Source organism: Pogonomyrmex barbatus, unplaced genomic scaffold (assembly GCF_055798465.1).
Source record: "Pogonomyrmex barbatus isolate J1 unplaced genomic scaffold, ASM5579846v1 scaffold8, whole genome shotgun sequence".
Taxonomy (NCBI): domain Eukaryota; kingdom Metazoa; phylum Arthropoda; class Insecta; order Hymenoptera; family Formicidae; genus Pogonomyrmex; species Pogonomyrmex barbatus.
The window spans coordinates 5,555,364-5,572,901 of record NW_028297182.1 but is presented as its reverse complement, the minus strand read 5'-3'; the positions used below and the strand labels follow the sequence as shown (position 1 = coordinate 5,572,901).

The following is a 17,538-nucleotide window of genomic DNA, read 5'->3' as shown; positions in this document are numbered from 1 at the left end:
ACTCGTGTGTCACACGATTATTTTTCTTTGTCGTTAAATTATTATTGAAACGCGAGCAAAGCTGAACTGTCAAAACTCATCGGTATTTCGAAAATGAAAAAATGAAATACATGTGAACGTATATTCTCGGTTTATTAAACGCATCAACACAAAGAATCTTCGCCGATTCTTCCAGACCTTTATTAAGCATTGCTCAATTTCGAGCAGACTACCAGTAGCTCGTTCAATCTGTCTTAATCAAGCCGTCGATCTACAGACACTCGCGCGACACTCAAAGACCGATAAGTAACTCACTCGCGTGTCTCACGAACGAGCTATTACATCCACCGAAGCGAAAAAATGAATCATTAAAAATCATACAGTGTATAATATTAAGTTGATAAAAGAAGTTTTGTGCGTAGGCAAAGGATCCATTACGCACTAGAGTCCATATTGACACTTGGAGGACTTTTTAAACGTCTAATTAAATATTTAATTTTCACGTTAACACACGTTAAATCCTTCGATCGATATCTCATGGAGCAAGAACATGTCCATTATATATATCGCAAAAGTGAAGAAAGTTGTTGAGAAAAAGATAAGGTTGCACTTGGATCAACGACGCGACTTCCTTGAACAAAAAAAAATCATCTTCTTTCGCGGGATGCATAAACGCGTTAATTGAAACCTTAGTCAACTTCGACCGTTGCTTATGAGAGTAATTTATAAAAAAAATCGCGATATTCTAACGGTACACCATTGACCTCTGTTAGCTAATTCAGACGCTTCGGCGTCAAGCAAGAAATACATATAGCTAGTATGTAATTTCACCGAGTTGAATTTTCCATTACATAAGTACACGAAAAAAACGAGGAAGGGAAGGGGACAGGATCTTACGCCGAATATCGGATTTCCCTTTGCCGCGGAGAATAAGCGGAACGATCATTTTCGCGTGTCTACGACGTAGTCGAAATTCGACCTCACCGAAATTAATACCGAACTCAATCTAGCCGACATTAGGTGCCGCGGAACTTGAAACTTGCGAGGAATTAACGGAGGACTTATGCGGACGCGGTCGCGCGTAAATATATCTCCCGGAGGAACGGCGGAACCTGTCGTTTCCCGAACTGACACTCGATCGAACTGATGATGACGATGTGGAAGAGGAACCACGAAGAGCACGCGTAGCGATATATACACACGTAACGATCGAGGAAGAGCCGCTCCGGGCCGTTCGCGTGTAGGACCAAGAGGCGTCAACGACTAACGATCGCATAGTACGCGCACCAGCTATTTTTACGTTTTAATCGCGTCTTGCGACTTCCTCCAAACGCGCGTCCTCCCGCCGCCGTCGTATTCGCGAGGTCGCCTCGGTAGCCAATTAAAAAAAAAAAAAAAAAAAAAATGGTCACTCCTTTCACCGATCATTTTGGCCCTCTGATCCGGCCGCCCCTGGCCGATTACCGCTACATGTACGTGCCGATCTATTCTCATCAGTGTGAACAATGAGGTGCAGGGGTGTCCTAATCTGGAGATTTAGACTTTAGAAAAAAGTTCATTCATGTTACTTATACAAGCAGTTTAAAAATTAATTTTTACTTTATCTAGAAATCTATAAATCTTGAAAATTTTGCGATTTCCGTAAATTTTCCGTAAATTTTGTGTGACTTGAGTTAGTTCTATTATTTATAATATACAATGCTAATTGAATTGATAATAATGTTTGCCCAATTATACTGTGTTCCGAGCAACTAATTCAATATGGAACACTAAATAAAAATAAAGTACACAGGATGAGGATTTGGTTTCTCTAGAAAAATAGAAATAGAAATTTTTTATATTTTGAAGATTATATGCTTTAACGAATAAAGATATATATTTTCCAAATTAAAAAAATGAATTTTCTTGAGATTTAAAAATCAACTTTAAATAATGGAGTAAAACAATGGCTACGCCATTGGTCGCGCGCGTACGCTTTGTCAGTCTACTCTTTGCGTTGGCGATCACCTCGAGCGATTTATGTCTCGTATCCAATGCGCCCTACATACAAAACCAGCCTTAAGCCAGTTACGGCCCTGATGGTTTCCTTGACTTTGGCACGTCATAACCATCAAGAGAAAAAGAATATATCTTCCTCCCCCCTTCTCTCTCTCTCTCTCTCTCTCTCTCTCTCTCTCTCTCTCTCTCTCTCTCTCTCTCTCTTCTTTTTTACCATAACATGATGTGCGAGGAAAAACGCTCTGGGCTATCTGGTTAACATTTTTCATCGATCTATAAAATACTCCCATTAGGTTTATCACCGAAGATGCGAATAAATCCTGTGTTGCAAGAACGCTTCCCTAACGAGCCATTAATCATCGATCCCGTAAATCTTGCGAATAAAAGTGACGTCAACGATGTAATATGTCTATCTTTATCTCGCCGCAGAATTACGGAAATCGCGCGTGTTCATTTTGCGTAATCGATTTAAGCTCTCGCTTAATCGATTGGCACTACGCGTTACACCTTGCACGTGTACTGCATTATCAAGCACGTACATCGTTGAGTAATAAATAGTGACGGCATACTTCGTTGACGAACGTTCTAAAATATCGAAATAGAAGTTACCGATAGCAAATTAATTATTATTAATGTTTTAGAAATTTAATAGAATATTTCAATTATACGTAGACTAATATTTCTTAAGAATTGTGCAAAAAGGCCTTGTCAATTCAAGTAAAGGACAAATTTATACAACATTAAAAAATAATAGCTATTCTAATAATGTACGTGACAATATTCTATCACTACAGGAATATTAAAATTAATCAAATTTTACTATAAACAACTGACAAATTTTACTATAAACGACTGACTTCTCTATAAGTTCGGATTAAAATTAATCAAATTTTACTATAAACAACTGACAAATTTTACTATAAACGACTGACTTCTCTATAAGTTCGGATAATAAATCAAAAATCAAGATAAAGACAAGCGCGAATCTTCATATCATTTCTTAGTAAGGAGTATTTTAATTTTAAGATATGATTAATCTTTTGTAATTAAAGTATAATTATATAATCTAAGATTCAAAATTTAATAAAATGGTTTGCGCTAAAAATTATCCTGTTTATATGAGTCATCAAATCAAATTAAAAATAGAATTGTATACATAATCATTCATAAATAATTATGAGGATTATATAAAGAAATTCTCATATATAGAAATAGAATTGTTATAAAAATAAAAGGAAATAAAAACAAACATAATTTCCAGTTTCGTTACTACTTTAAGAGCTTCATTAAATACTATAATCAATCCGGACAGTAACAAGCATGAATTATTAGTTTCTTCAATAGTGTTTCTAACAAAGATACACGTGCGTGATTAAGGGGACCTTGCTTAGCTTTCGACAGCATATCTACAATCGCTGAGGTGTAATACCCGTTTCACACGACGTAAAGTATCAAACGATTGTCTAGAAAAATAATAATATAGATTATATAAATTTCTAGCTTTTAAATTCTCGATCTCAATGTAAAATTATTTATTTTTTCTTCATAAAATTTACGATGAAAATTGTTGTTGAAAAATTTTCTCTTGGGAAATAGAATAAATCGTGTAAGAGAGACTTAAAGACCTCCACACACATAAGGACCGAGTCCATTATTGGTTACACTTGAATTATTTAAATCGCGTACATCGAATCCTCGAAAGTCTTCGTGCGTTTCCTTTTCGCAATCATTATTCTACGTACTTTGTACTCTACGCAAAAGCTTCAGGTAGAACGATACTGACGTAACTAGTCGAATCATCATGCGAGATTTTACGATAACAAAAGTGCTTCGTACGAGACATGTTTATTTATAACAAAAAATGTACTGTCCTATATAAGATGCCTACTATTAAACATCCGTATAAATAGAATTATATTTTTACATATAAGAGATGATAAAAATTGAATTCTCTCATTATACTTCAAAGAGAGAACTAACCTAAAATTTAAATACGCTTAGAAATAAAATAAAAGTTACATTGAATAATTCAATTGTACGCGAATGTAAATGAAAAATTTTGTTCATTCTGATTTTAATAATTAAAACAAATATTAACAAACAAATGTCAACGAACAAATATTAACAAAAAAATATCTTTCAACAACGCTTCAACAGAAAAGAATATTTTAGAAAATAATCTATCTCAAAGATTATCGATAGAATTTTAATTATTAAATATTGGAATTAGCACAGTGCTAGATAATAGATTATATGTGCGATAATATAATGACGCATTTCTAACATAATTAGGTGCAAATTATGCAAAATTAAATTTGTTTTCTAATTTATTTGCTGATAATAGGAAACAACAGGATTTTACAAGCGTTGTAAAATCAAATTGCATTATTCCTCCGCACTGAGGAACTGATTAACGTTTATCGACTACTTGTAAAGTATGTGTATGCATGTATGTGTATTTGACTATACATACACACACATATACATTGAATATACATGCAAATAAAAGGTGGCATGGGATGAATATCGGATGTACGAAAAAAAATGATGAAGGAACGCAGAGATCGCATAAAAGGAACAGGTGCTAGAGCTTTAGCTGAATCATTAGTGTGATATATAACAGAGTGGAATATTATGTAGCGTTTCGGGCTTCCCAGATGCGAATTCCGAGATGATCTCGCGGAATGCCAGGCCAATCTCAATTGTTGAGAGCACCAACTAATGGTTTCTAGCCGGTTCAACGGCTCTAAACGTTCGAAACGACCAGAAAGACCGTTGGCCAATTTATAACGGCCTCATGAGCGCATCAATATAAGACGTAACTTATAATTCTTCAAGATCAGCATTTTCTAAGCTTCTCCAAACTATTTAATAAATAGACGTATATTTATTTTTCACACGTGAAATAAGAAATCAAGCTTTAATTTAGATATAATTAATTATAAATATATATATATATATATATATATATATATATATATATATATAATCAGAATATTGGAAAACAACAAATGCTTAATTCGACAATAAATTTCACTCAATATTTCTTTATTAATTATTGGAAAAATTTGTCTTTTTAAGATATATTTGTACCATTAATTTTCAAAAATTTTTATGAAAAATCAAGATCCATCCGATTGTTTCGATACAGCAAGATCTCGGCGAAGATTCCTCGAGGAATTCACAAGAAAATATTAAATTCACACAAAATTCACACGAAAACTTTCTTTCTTTCGAAGAAGAAAAAAAAAATTGTTAAACCAATCATTTAAATCACTGCGAATTTTAGCATGAGTAAAGTCGAAATTACTCGCAGGAGTGTCATAGGATCGTTTAGGGGATAGCAAGGATAAATACCGACTATCGCAGACTATCGATGTCATCCGATTTCGAGAGTTGCGCGCAAAATTACCTCTAAATCACGATGCGGACTACACGTTAAATTACTCCGCTCTCCGTGGTCAAACGCTATCGAACAAATTCATCGATAAGAGATGGCTCGAGTAACGAAAGTGTCGGTTATTTTTGTAGCCTGATAACCGTAAATATTATTGGCGCAAGGTCTGGGCTTATTGCCTGACTCAGAGTTCGATGCTCCCGAGAGAAACTTGGGATATCGATCCTTCGCGATCTTGTCAGTGTTATCGTGACGTAAAAAAAATCCATCAATGAACTTATGCCACTTACCGCATTTTTTACATGTACATGCGTATTTATATTACGTACAGCCATTTCTTTTATTTTAATTTTTTAAAGCGAATTAATCAAGTATAATTAGAAAGAATAAATATCGAATCGAAGAGAGCGTTTGATTTTTGAATATGTATAATTGAATATTTTTTCATCTCACACGTATTGATAAAAATGTAAGTCAATGAAATTTAATATTTAATTAGTCATAGAATACTCGAAAGAAAATACGAATAAAATATTTTCATACAATTTGTAATCCGCGATGAGTTACGTACGATATATATACAGATATACAAACTCTTAAAATGCGTTATCTCCATAATGATAATTGTTCACGAAATAGGGAACCAATCGCGAAAAAAACAACAATCAAACTTCAATACATTCCAGTGTCTATTAAATATCTTCTAATATCTTCAACATCTTTTTAATTTACAATGGACACAAGTATAAGATATAGAGCCATATTTTATCGTGTGTTACGTTTAATCTTTATTTCGAATTTTTATTTTCAAAATTTAATAATTATTCCTCTTCCTTGTTCCCTTCATTGTACGCAAAACTTTATACTTATTTGTGTCCATTGTGCGTTACGTTTAATCTTTATTCTTAATTTTTATTTCTAAAATTTTATATCTATTCTTCATCCCAATTCCTATTCCTGTTTCTCCATTGTATGCAGGCCCTGATGTATTTCGGGGACATACCGACCGAGCCGCGACGAAGGGTGACTGTCCGAGGAATAGGTGGATCGACAGCGGAAGAATCGAGCGGACGAATGACGTTTCACGGAGGCGCCACCAGCCGAGATCGCTCGCTCGCTCGCTCGTTCGCTCGTTCACGGAGGCGCTAATTCGCCCATTCGTTTCTCGGCCGTTCGCTCGGTTCGGCCCTCACGCGCGCCGCTCGGCTGCTCAGCTTTTTAAAATGTCGTCGAGGGCCGTGACAGGATCTATTTTTAACCGCGCGTCGAGATAAGCGCGCGGGAGGGACGGCGGGTAAAGAGCCCGAATGAAAAGAGGGAGGGAGAGAGAAAGAAAAACGTGAAGGAGGAGGACGATGGGAATGAGGATGAGACGGGCGGGAGGAGAGGCGGGAGCAAAACTCGTGGCATCAGTAACGTAATCGTACGACGGCTCGATGGCGCTATGAGTGACACCTGTTTTATTAATACGCACTCCTTCCCGAGAGCGATTATAGATTATAGAAGAGACAAAAATCGCTGTTTCACTTGAGATTAAGTGTGTAAATGCAAATCGCGCTACGAGCGTGAAGCTGAAAATTATATCCCCGACCGTGTGCAACATTGTTTGTTGCCAAATGCGTATATATTCAACCTATTATTTCAAAGAACACTAGTATAGAGCAAATTTGTCTATGTCGGTCATCTGAATTTACCTGACTTTTCTCGCAAGAATGTTGTCATCTTTATCAAAATATCAGTTGAATCATTATCATGGTAATAAAAAAAAAAAAAAAAAAATTTAAGTACATATCCACAAGATATATTTGTTTTCTTAAATAGCACACGATTACTATTTTAGAGTTTTATTAAAAGTAGAAATCTTTTCTTAGAAAAGACCTTAAATAGAAAAGACCTCCGAATTTTATCGCGGTTTTCCATTTGATAATAAACGATCAAAGAATCAATATCTTGATATTCCGTACTATATTTAGATCTTATATTTGTTCATTTAATCTCTACGTTGACAATAAATTATAGAAAAATTTACGATAAATATAACTGCGGGATAGTATTTTTTTAGGCTTTATCTTATGTGTCTAAGATAATATATATAAAAATATTTTTGTATAAAAAAGAGGAAAAGGAGGAAAAAGAGATAGCGAAATGAATAGATTAATTTCCTCTATGAGGAAATTATGCGACGCGTCTCGACGTCCCCGGCGCCCGAATGTATATCGTGCCCGTTACACCACTGATCGAGACCGACAAATTCGTCGTGCCAGAGGCACCATAGAAGAGAAAGAGAGTGAATCAAAGAAGTAATTATACGTGACGTCACCCGACTGGTTTCAACACCCGAGCGGAGTGCAACGAGACGAATCGAGTCGAGTCGAGTCGAGTCAAGTCGAGTCGAGTCGAGTCGAGTCGAGTCGAGTCCGGGTAAAAGCAAGTGGGCCAGAGGGGCCTCTTCTACTCTCCATGGCAATTATAACAGCTTGCGGAGATGCGTATGGAATAAATCCGACATCTTCTTACCGCCGTCCGGTTGTGGCCGGTGGGAGGAGACGAAAATAGCACCTCCCAAACTTTATGGCCGATAAAATCACCGGAGCGTCAGTGCCGATACGGTCTACGGCCACTTAAAGCGGACTAACGGTCGCGTTAACCACCAATAATCTCGACAGCGAGTAGGAAATTAAATAAACCTTCTCTAATTATTAATCAGAGAACACGACGAGCCGCTGGACGGTCGTCGAGAAGCGTCGAGTTGCGTCGACCATCGAGCGCTCGCTGCGCGCTGCATTTTTTCTTTATCAAGAGATAATTAAAAAGATTCGTTGAATATATATATATATATATATATATATATATATTTCAATAAATACGCTCGTAATAATCATGCTTAATATTATCCTATGTCCGTTTGCACGATGATACGCATCCTGTAAGAAATTTGCTTAAATTTGTCGAGTTAGAGAAAACAAACGTGAAGAGTTTAAATCTTGGAAAATATGACCCTAAATGGAGACAAAAAAATATATTGTTTTAATTTATTTTAGTATATATTGCATTTAAAATAAAATGTATATTTAAAACTTGGCGAAAAAGAAACTAAAAAATTTCAGCGTTCAGAATAGCAACAAAAAGCAGGCCTTAAATCATATGTACATTTGCATAGATTTTTACCTATTTATAGTCAAAAGTGAGAGGAGTCATTTTAATGTTTTATTTATGATTGAATCTGGTGGACTGCGTATGCGTGTATAACTATGTTCCAAAGCGCGATTATAACAAGGAAACCACAACGTCGGTCTATTTTATAATCGGTCCTCTTGAAATCGCGCAATCTCATTATAGATATAGGTTATAAATAAATAGTGCATGAGTAACAAAAAAAATTACCTACGTTTTAAAATAAAACTAACATACACAGAGTAATGACACAGAACTCAACACACAGAAACTGATATTATTCAGAAACATCAATATTCAATATAAATATTCAACATAAATTTTCCAATTAAAATCTAGAAGCAATTAATACAATGTGCCGTATAACATCAATGTGATTTGATTTTTTTATTTCCCTTTTAATTCCTTGTTATTCAATTCCTTCCGCGTATAATTAAAAAAAAAAGAAAAAAATAATCGATTTATATAAACGTTAATATTAAAAAAAAAAAGATTGCCACAAGACATGTTTAAGAATATATTTTTATTTATTTATTAAGAGCTATTTTTATTTATAATGAAAAATTATAGATTATTCTAAATCACATTTAAAAATAATAAAACAATTTTTGCAGTTGTTTAAAATCTGAATAAAAAATTATTTAAATATAGAATAGAAATGCTTTAATAGAAATATAATTATTTTTTTAATTATTAATTTAATTTTATTTACCACTCGTTTTATTTGTACTCTTAATAAAAGTGTAATTTTTATTTTCAGACTTCACTTCCTGCATCATAATTAACATTATCTTGAATATTCATACTTATATACTTATTATAAATGTAATTAAGAAATAATGACAAAAATTCAATTCAATAGATAAGTAGAAGTGTGCTCTAATGGAAATGTAATTAAGAAATAATGACAAAAATTCAATTTTTGTCATTATTTCTTAATTACATTTCCATTAGAGCACACTTCTACTTATCTATTATCTACATAATTTTTAATCCTTTTTTGATTCTAAATCGCTAAACTCTTTTGTATTATTTTTAAGTGCGTTTATAAAACATATACACTTTTCATAATTTTTTTCATCGCAAATATAATAATTATAAAGGTAGGTGTAATATATCCTTAAATAGAGAATAATCCGCGCGGGATAATGCGAAAAACGTTTCTTCCCGTTGAAAAAAATCGTACGAAAGTACTCCAAGTATGTATGTACAGGACCTCGCGACTGCAGACAGATCTCGGCTCGTAAAACGCGCCGGTCGAAGTCGAGCGGATCCGAATTTTCTTGGCGTCGCGCGGATGCGTGCCTCTCTGCCGGCCCGCGATCTTGGCGTTTCCATATGGATGGGGTGTTCCGCGCGCAAGAAAAGTGTTGACGGGACGCGCGAACGGACCCCGCGACGGCTGTCGCTAAGCCGTGACGAGGAGCTATTTTCAGGCCCCCTGGCATTATCGGCGGCCGCCTCAGGAGCGGGATCCGGCGCGGACAAGGATAACGGGCGATAGGAAGGAGACGAGGACAGGGGAATGCGGGGACGGGAGGATGGGGAAGGGGGGACGGAGACAATCGCTGCTCTTTTATCTACGTGCGTCCGCGGGGGCTCGGTATCGCGATGAATAATCGCCCGATCGTTATCTGCGATATCTCCGATTATCTCGGTGGGAGATCCGACCGATGCGCGGCGCGGTGCGGTGCGGTATGGCGACAACCCGCACGCGGTCTTCCGCACGCGCAACGATCGCGCCTGCATCACGCACAGGCTTATCTGCCAGCCGTTTTGACGATTTCTTATAATAGCAGGTTGACCGAGATCTCGTGTATACCGGGTGGACTGGAAACTCACGTCGCGACCGTGGCTCCGCTCACGATCGCTGAATCGTCGACACGCGTGAAGGATTTTTTTTGTTTGAAGTGGCAGTATACTTCTCGTTCAAGCGTGTAATGGGTATTTCCAAAAATGCGCTTGTTTAAATATACATATATATGTCTTGGTTAAATATACCGCGTAAAATGAAATTTTAAAGCACTTTTTTGTTTGCGCTCATTTAAGCTCTTACCTTATCGGTTTTTAAGTGAATGGTAAACGCGCATGTGGCAGAGTACATTTTGACGTGAAAAAGGATCTCAGAAAAAGGCTGTATATGATGAGAGGCTATATTTAGAACACTCGTACTGTGCTCACTTGAAGTTATAAATAGCACGGAGCTTTTATGGATTTTAAAATGCTCAAGTCTTCTTTTGTGCGATGCATTGTGCAACTGCTTTAATTGCTGATATAAACGCAATACCGAACGCACAATGTGCTATGTAGGATGACTGTTCTATCGTCGCAATTACATAGTAATGTAACGTTCAATATACACAGTTAAACGATTACCTTTCTGCTAATAATAGGATTGTTTAAATATCGCGTTAATTCTCACGCATTGATAGCCGTTTGTGTTATTAAAGGTGTGGGCGTATTATCAATCGACGAAGACAATATTTTTTTATTCCAATTTGAGCAGAAATTGCGCATTCAGTCGGATTAACGTCAATTACTTCGGTCCTTTATACTAAAGAAACACAGATGTATACGATGCTTTTTACGAAAATAAAAAACATCTCCACAGAAAAAAGATTAGTCTTAAATCAAAATTATATATTCTCAAAAATATAAGCAAGACTATTGTAATCTTCATATTTTTAATCTTGAGTTGAGACAGAAATAATACTTGCATCGATACCAATTCAAGATTAAAATTTTTAAGAAAAAAAAATGTATAATATTCTTACTTATATGTATGTATAGAAGAATATTTTTCTTGATTTAAGACTAATTTTTTTTCTGTAAAAATATTTTGTATTTTCGTAAAAAAAACATTGTCTACATCACAACATACGAAATTAAATAAAGATTAAAATTTTTAAGATTATAATATTCTTGCTTATATATGAAAAATACTTTTCTTGACTCGAGACCATTTTTTTTTTTGTAGCTGCAGCATGCAAAGTCGAATAGAAATTAGATAAAGTGAAATTAGAGAAATTAGATTTTATGAAGTGTCCGCTTAAGATTGCAAGATATCGTCGGTGGGATAAGGCCGACAAAGATCGGCTTCTTTTATCTAGGAACAACTTTGAAATATGGCAAAGCGATAGGTGAAAGGAATGAGCGTGAAGCAACACACCGGCTTCTAAGGCGCAACAGGTGTTAATGTCATCTTCTCCACCCTATACTTTCCCCTCGTAGTGCACGTCCCTTTTCAGATTGAACAAGAAAATTTATTGATGTATGACTGTGATAAAAACTAAATGTTATGAGAATGCGATTCAAGTGCTATCTTTGAAATATTTCCGCGATAAGGAGATATACAGCGCGTATAAAAGTTTCAGATACGATCTTACGATGTATTTTCAGAAAAGCATACAATTATTTTTAGAATACGATATCTACATATGCAATATGCGAGACTAAAATGAATATGAAATTAAAAATAATACGTAAAAAGATGCATATATATATAAATAATATGTATAAGAATGATATGTATATGAATTATATTACATATAGCGAGTGAAGATATTTTTGCCCGTGATAAGATTACAATTATTATTACGGCCAATGAAGATTAAGTAAAGTCAAAACATCCGTGAATTGTTCTCTTTAGTTTTTTTTTTTTAAATAAATCGTTTTTTTTTTTTTAAATCGTTAAATCTCATTTGTAATTTTAGACCATATTTCTTTATATTGCTTTGTATCAATCGAGCTGATTTTTTTTTTAAAAGTACACGTCATATTTTTAGCAATTAAAATTTACTAGTCTAGTTACTCACAAAAATGATCATATTTCATGTTTGTATCATCTATTTTATATTTCGTTGAAAGGATTGCGAAGAGACGGATCGGGATCGTGCGCGCTCGAACTTTGAAAATTATTTAATTGATCACGTTCAACCACGCCTTTGCGAGAACCGGCACGCGATGGAGGGAAATCGCAATGCCTGCATTGATCGACGATGAAAGGACTTGCATAATGAGCAGCGGCGAGTTTAAAATTAGCACCTGCTCCTGACCTGTGCCTTCGTTTTCGTTCCGTTTCGCCGTTAAATTAGCGGAATCGGATTTCGATTGTCATCAACGAGAGACACGTCTTCGACGACGCCAGCAAAATTTTTTTCCGTTTTCTTACCTATGGAAACGCGATCGATGAGATAAAGCGTTACGTATTCTCGGAATTTATGCGATAAGTCGACAATATACGTCAACGCAGAAGTTCGAATAGGCGAAGCAGCTACGAGAACACAATAGATAGGAATGATAAACTAATAGAAAAATTGAAATTTTTTAACAATACTGTTATATACGTGGTGTACGTTATATCATCTCACAAGTTCAATTCTTTGTGCTTTGTGCAAAGAGACGTTAGGCAATATTCCAACATTGTTATGTAAAGTGACGTATAAATTTAAAAATGATCCTTTTCTCTACCGTTTACATAATAAATCGTCATGTGGAATTGCGCGTCTTTCAATTGTAGCGCAGTTTAAATTGTCATTAAAATCCGATTATAGAAACTCAAAGTATTGTAAGCCACATGTATTTCCCATGGCACATATTGGAATCATACAATGAAAAATAATATAAAAATATGAGCGGTTTAGTTCACAAAGGTCACGTTTAAATAAACCGATATTTTGGTGTCTGATGATTTAAGATGACATTGCCCAACTATAACTTTTAATTCTTTAAAATTTAAAAAATAAAATGACGAAAGACATAAAATGATATTGCCAGCATCTTGAATTTGTACATCAACATTTCCTTGTAATTTTCTGTTTAATTTTTTATTAATGATTTTTCATCATGATTTAATTGACCTTTTAAAGGCTGTCGAAGATACGTGAAAAATTAAAATTATTCATTTTAAAACGCAACGTATATCGAGATAAACCGTGCAAAAAAATTAATTTTTCATTTTATGTAAAATAAAAACTCTATTTCTCTTGTATTATTTATTTTTGAAGTTTTACGACTAGAAAAAAACTTTGTGTCTCACTTCGCGGAAAGAGTTAAATGTCAAAATTTTAAATTTCTCACATTCGAAAGAGCACATTCGTTTTGCTAATTTCCACCTTTCCATCGCGCAACCTGTATACAAGCCTGAAGCCTTTAGCGCCGGCTGCAACAATTGCTCCACGTGTCCAACATCTATCTACGCACTTACACGTGTGCAAACGCGTGTTAAGATCGCGTGTGTACACCGAACCAACAAGTCTGAACAAGTCCGGACGCGAACGCTAAGAGATGAAAAAAATGACAACGAAATTGCAACGATGATTACAGGGAAAGAACCATTTTGTTGAATACACACTCGAGAGATCAATAGGGATTCAAAAACAAGAAAGAAAGTTGATATGAATATAAATTATAAAAATACGTTGTTTTCGAAAATAATCAGCATTTTTATATTGAAATTTGAAATTGCTTTGCTTTCGAATCTGTACCATGTTTATACCAACTTTTTTTCTTATTTTTAGGTCTCCAATCACCTCTCGAGCGATTGACCTCCACTTTTAAAATACCCTGTAGATTTTAAAAAAATAATTTCATTGGGCCATCAAAATACGTACGATGTTCGAATTAGTTGCTAGAATATAAAGAAAAATTTGCGGTGTAATATGCAAATATCCTTCGTAATTTTGATGGCCCAACAAAATTATTTTTCAGATCTGTATCTGGCAAAAATTTTTAGAAACCTACAACAAAATTATTCTTTCCGTATATTATTTGGCCACTTTCAGCACTTTTGGACTTTCCTTTTGAGCGAGAGACTCGCGCCGGCCGGGCGCCGAAATATCGACAAACACAATCGAGCCGACGTTGCTCCTTTCGATCTGTTTATATGTTTACGCGCTCTCGTGCTGATCCGAGTCCATTCATTTTACGTGTTTGCGCAACTTTACATCGTGTCCACGCACGTACGGCGAAGCTACGTAAAATACGCTCGCGGCGTGATTTACTCCGGGCTTAACGTCACGACACGCGCGCGCGAAACGCACCCGATGCGAAACTGGAAAAAGATCCATGTCGTAAACGACACGTTCGAGTAATGATAATATAAAATACATTACGCCCACAAATAATCTCTAGCCTTCTCTCCCTTTTGCTCGCACTTTTTTAGATACCGATATCGAAAAACGACGCGATTATTTCGATGTCGATGCGTCGATACGATAGTTTTAAAAATTCAAAAGCTACACGTAACGCTATCACGTATATCTCATCGTGACATCACCCCGTCGCATTAAATGCAGAATTTATGAATCAGAAAATAAGATTGAGTTGACTTTCAGTAACAATGACATTTAATACACACAGTGTGACTTGGACTTAAATCAATCGATAATTAAAGGTTAAATAATTGCGTTAGGCTTTAGATATAAATAAATCGAGTTGTTTAGCTATCTCCCCTTTCCTACTCCTCTTTCCTTTAAGTACATCTTAATTTGATAGACTTTTAATACGTAGACTTAACAAAGGTACGTTTGACGTCGAGATATCTCCCCGATTAAAAGATAACGGGGAGAAGCTTATTTTCCAAGGCGTCAAAGATATACGGCTGTAATCGGAAGTAATCGCGAGAGCGAAAGTGTCTGACTTTGGCCGCGCGGCGAGGCGCGAAAGCGCGATTTTAGCGAAGAGCGAAGGAGAAAGGCCCAGGCCCTCTCTTTCGAGCCGAAAGCGGACGGGCCGGCGGGCAAGTCACATAGCAAACGCTGAACGTGTTACATTCGCGATCGCGTAAGCGACAAACGAAGCCGTTGACACGCGGACGACGCGGATGACGCGGCGACGAGAACGAAGACGTCAAAAATCGGAGCCGGTGGCTGTATTATCGCGGATGACTCGAGAGAATAGTCGCGGGCGAAAACATCTATTTCGGTCTCGGAGCGAGGAAAAAATTCCGCGTTTATTGAAACCACATCGATCCCCCGATCATCGATTAGCGATCACGACGACTTTCCGCGCGAACCTGAAATTCTTCTAACCGAGAAATCTCGGCTACGATGACTGCCGTTCAAGGTCGCGGCCAGCGCGAGGACGTATCTCTAAAGTCTCAGGCTTCTCTATCGAACTCAATTCGTCGAGCAGATCGACGTGTGTAAAAGTCCGCGTATGTAATTCACCGTGTCAAAAGTGAAAAAAACGACTATCCGACGGGCTTACGACAAAAACCGGAGCGAATCGGACGAGCGTCGCGGGCGATCCACGTGTGTGGATGATAACACGACGCGTTAAAAATATCCGTTTGATGCGGGAAATTCGAGGCCCGGCAAGGTCGGAGCGCGCGCAAGGTGCGGGCGAGAAATAAAAGAGCAAGACGCGTGAGCGCGCGCGGGACGAGGTGGGACGAGGCGGGACGAGGTGAGGAGAGGCGTGGACGGGACGGAGCGGAGGCGGGGACGGGCGCGCTCACGCGCGCGCGCCACACGAGTGGTACACAAGCAGAAAAACAGAATGGTGCGTGGTACCAACCTGTCGCTCTTGTCGACCACCGCAAGAGGCGCGAGTTCCTGGAGCGGCGGCTCCGCGGATATGCCCTGGGCACGGTCGCGCGTACGCGGCTTCGTCGGCGTGAGCGGCGGCGCCGCGCTGAACGGCAGCACGCTCAGGAACTTGTCCAGGTGGCTGCGCAGCTCCTGAATCTCGGCGTCGCGGCAACAGATTACCGCCTCGAGCTCGGCGATCCGCTCGTCCTTGACGCGCAGGAGCTCCTGGAGCTCTCTCAGGGTGCTCATGGTGGCGAACGGCGGGACACCTCCGCCGGCACCGATGTGCGGCACTTGCGTGACTTGCGTGGTGGTAGCGGTCGTAGCGATGATGTTGGTGCCGCTGGCGACGGCCGCGGCGACGACGGCCGCGGTGCCGTGCGGCACGATCGGCAGCTGTGACGACGCGACGTCGGCGGTTGTCGCGGCGGCGGCGGCTGCGGCTGCGGCGTCCTCCTCGTCGGCGAGCCGCTGCTGCGACGACGAGAAGCACAGCGAGTCGAAGCACACGCGCATAGACACGCAGGCGTCGCCGATGGGCACTCGGTATTTCGTACCCTCGTCCATTCAACTTGCCGTGATGCGAGAGAGAGGTAAATTCATACGCAGAGCGTCGCGACCGGGACCCGACGAGGACGTCGTCGGTCGTTACTATCGCGCGAATTCGCGCTCCCGAAGAGCGGCGGACCGACGTCCTCCACCGCCTCCGTGACGTTCCGTGCTTGTCGGCCGAACGAAAGACCGAGAGAGTAAGCGACTGCACGGGTGGGAAGGAAAAGGACGAGACGATGGAAAGGGAAAGACAGACAGAAACACCAAGACGACACTGGGAGGAGCAGGAGGGAGGGAAAACATGAGAGAGGGGAATGAGATTATTTGCGCGCCATCTGTGACGTAACGACGAGTTGCGAACAATTATGAAGTCAATTGAATTGAATCGATGTTACCGATCGCTGCATCTCCGATTCGGAATTTCATAAATAAGAGCAGAATACGTGGTTTATTCTCATTTAGTCGTCAATAAGGTAGAACAGAAAATAATTACTTTTATGTAACATTATTTACGTAACAATGATCTTTGATAATACCATCTTTCACAACTTCGAAATGTCGACAAAGTTATAATTAAAGATTACAATTATAGGTCATCGAAAATTAAAGTTTATATAAAAATAAAAATTTACCAACATGCTCTACATGACTACAGAGTTTCGTAATGAAATTTAATAATAAATGGTAACCAAATTTATTACTCTTACATAGATATCTCATATAAATATTGTTGCAAAGCATTTGTATAGTATCTGTGCATATATATGTACAATCACAAAAAATATGTACAATTTATAAATAAAAAACATCATTACGTTTCAATTGCGCTATCGAGATTTGTCATTGCGGAAGAAGGGGTTCGCTTCCTGTCCTTAGCACGGTTTTCGTGACATTTGTGAACTCGTC

The 17,538-nt window shown here is 37.8% G+C and overlaps 2 protein-coding genes and 1 long non-coding RNA gene across 5 annotated transcripts in view; 1 reads left to right on the top strand and 2 right to left on the bottom strand.

Moving 5' to 3' along the window:
* for (cGMP-dependent protein kinase for) overlaps positions 1-16,805 on the bottom strand; it is a 41,034-nt gene extending 24,229 nt beyond the window's left edge. Inside the window, exon 1 of the mRNA XM_011639558.3 lies at positions 16,067-16,805. Coding sequence (XP_011637860.2) covers positions 16,067-16,647 — 581 coding nt within the window. The 5' untranslated portion in view covers positions 16,648-16,805. The remainder of the gene's footprint in view (positions 1-16,066) is intronic.
* A 160-nt stretch (positions 16,806-16,965) lies between these two features.
* LOC148934731 (uncharacterized) lies at positions 16,966-17,454 on the top strand. Its single transcript, XR_016141107.1, has 2 exons — positions 16,966-17,105; positions 17,225-17,454. It is a non-coding gene; the product is annotated as an uncharacterized LOC148934731 (long non-coding RNA).
* LOC105427695 (protein TAPT1 homolog) overlaps positions 17,311-17,538 on the bottom strand; it is a 3,129-nt gene continuing 2,901 nt past the window's right edge. For all 3 annotated transcript variants that reach the window (XM_089083909.1, XM_011639556.3, XM_011639557.2), the window contains exon 7: positions 17,311-17,538. This exon is cut by the window's right edge and continues 519 nt beyond it. In XM_089083909.1, coding sequence (XP_088940035.1) covers positions 17,473-17,538 — 66 coding nt within the window. In that variant the 3' untranslated portion in view covers positions 17,311-17,472.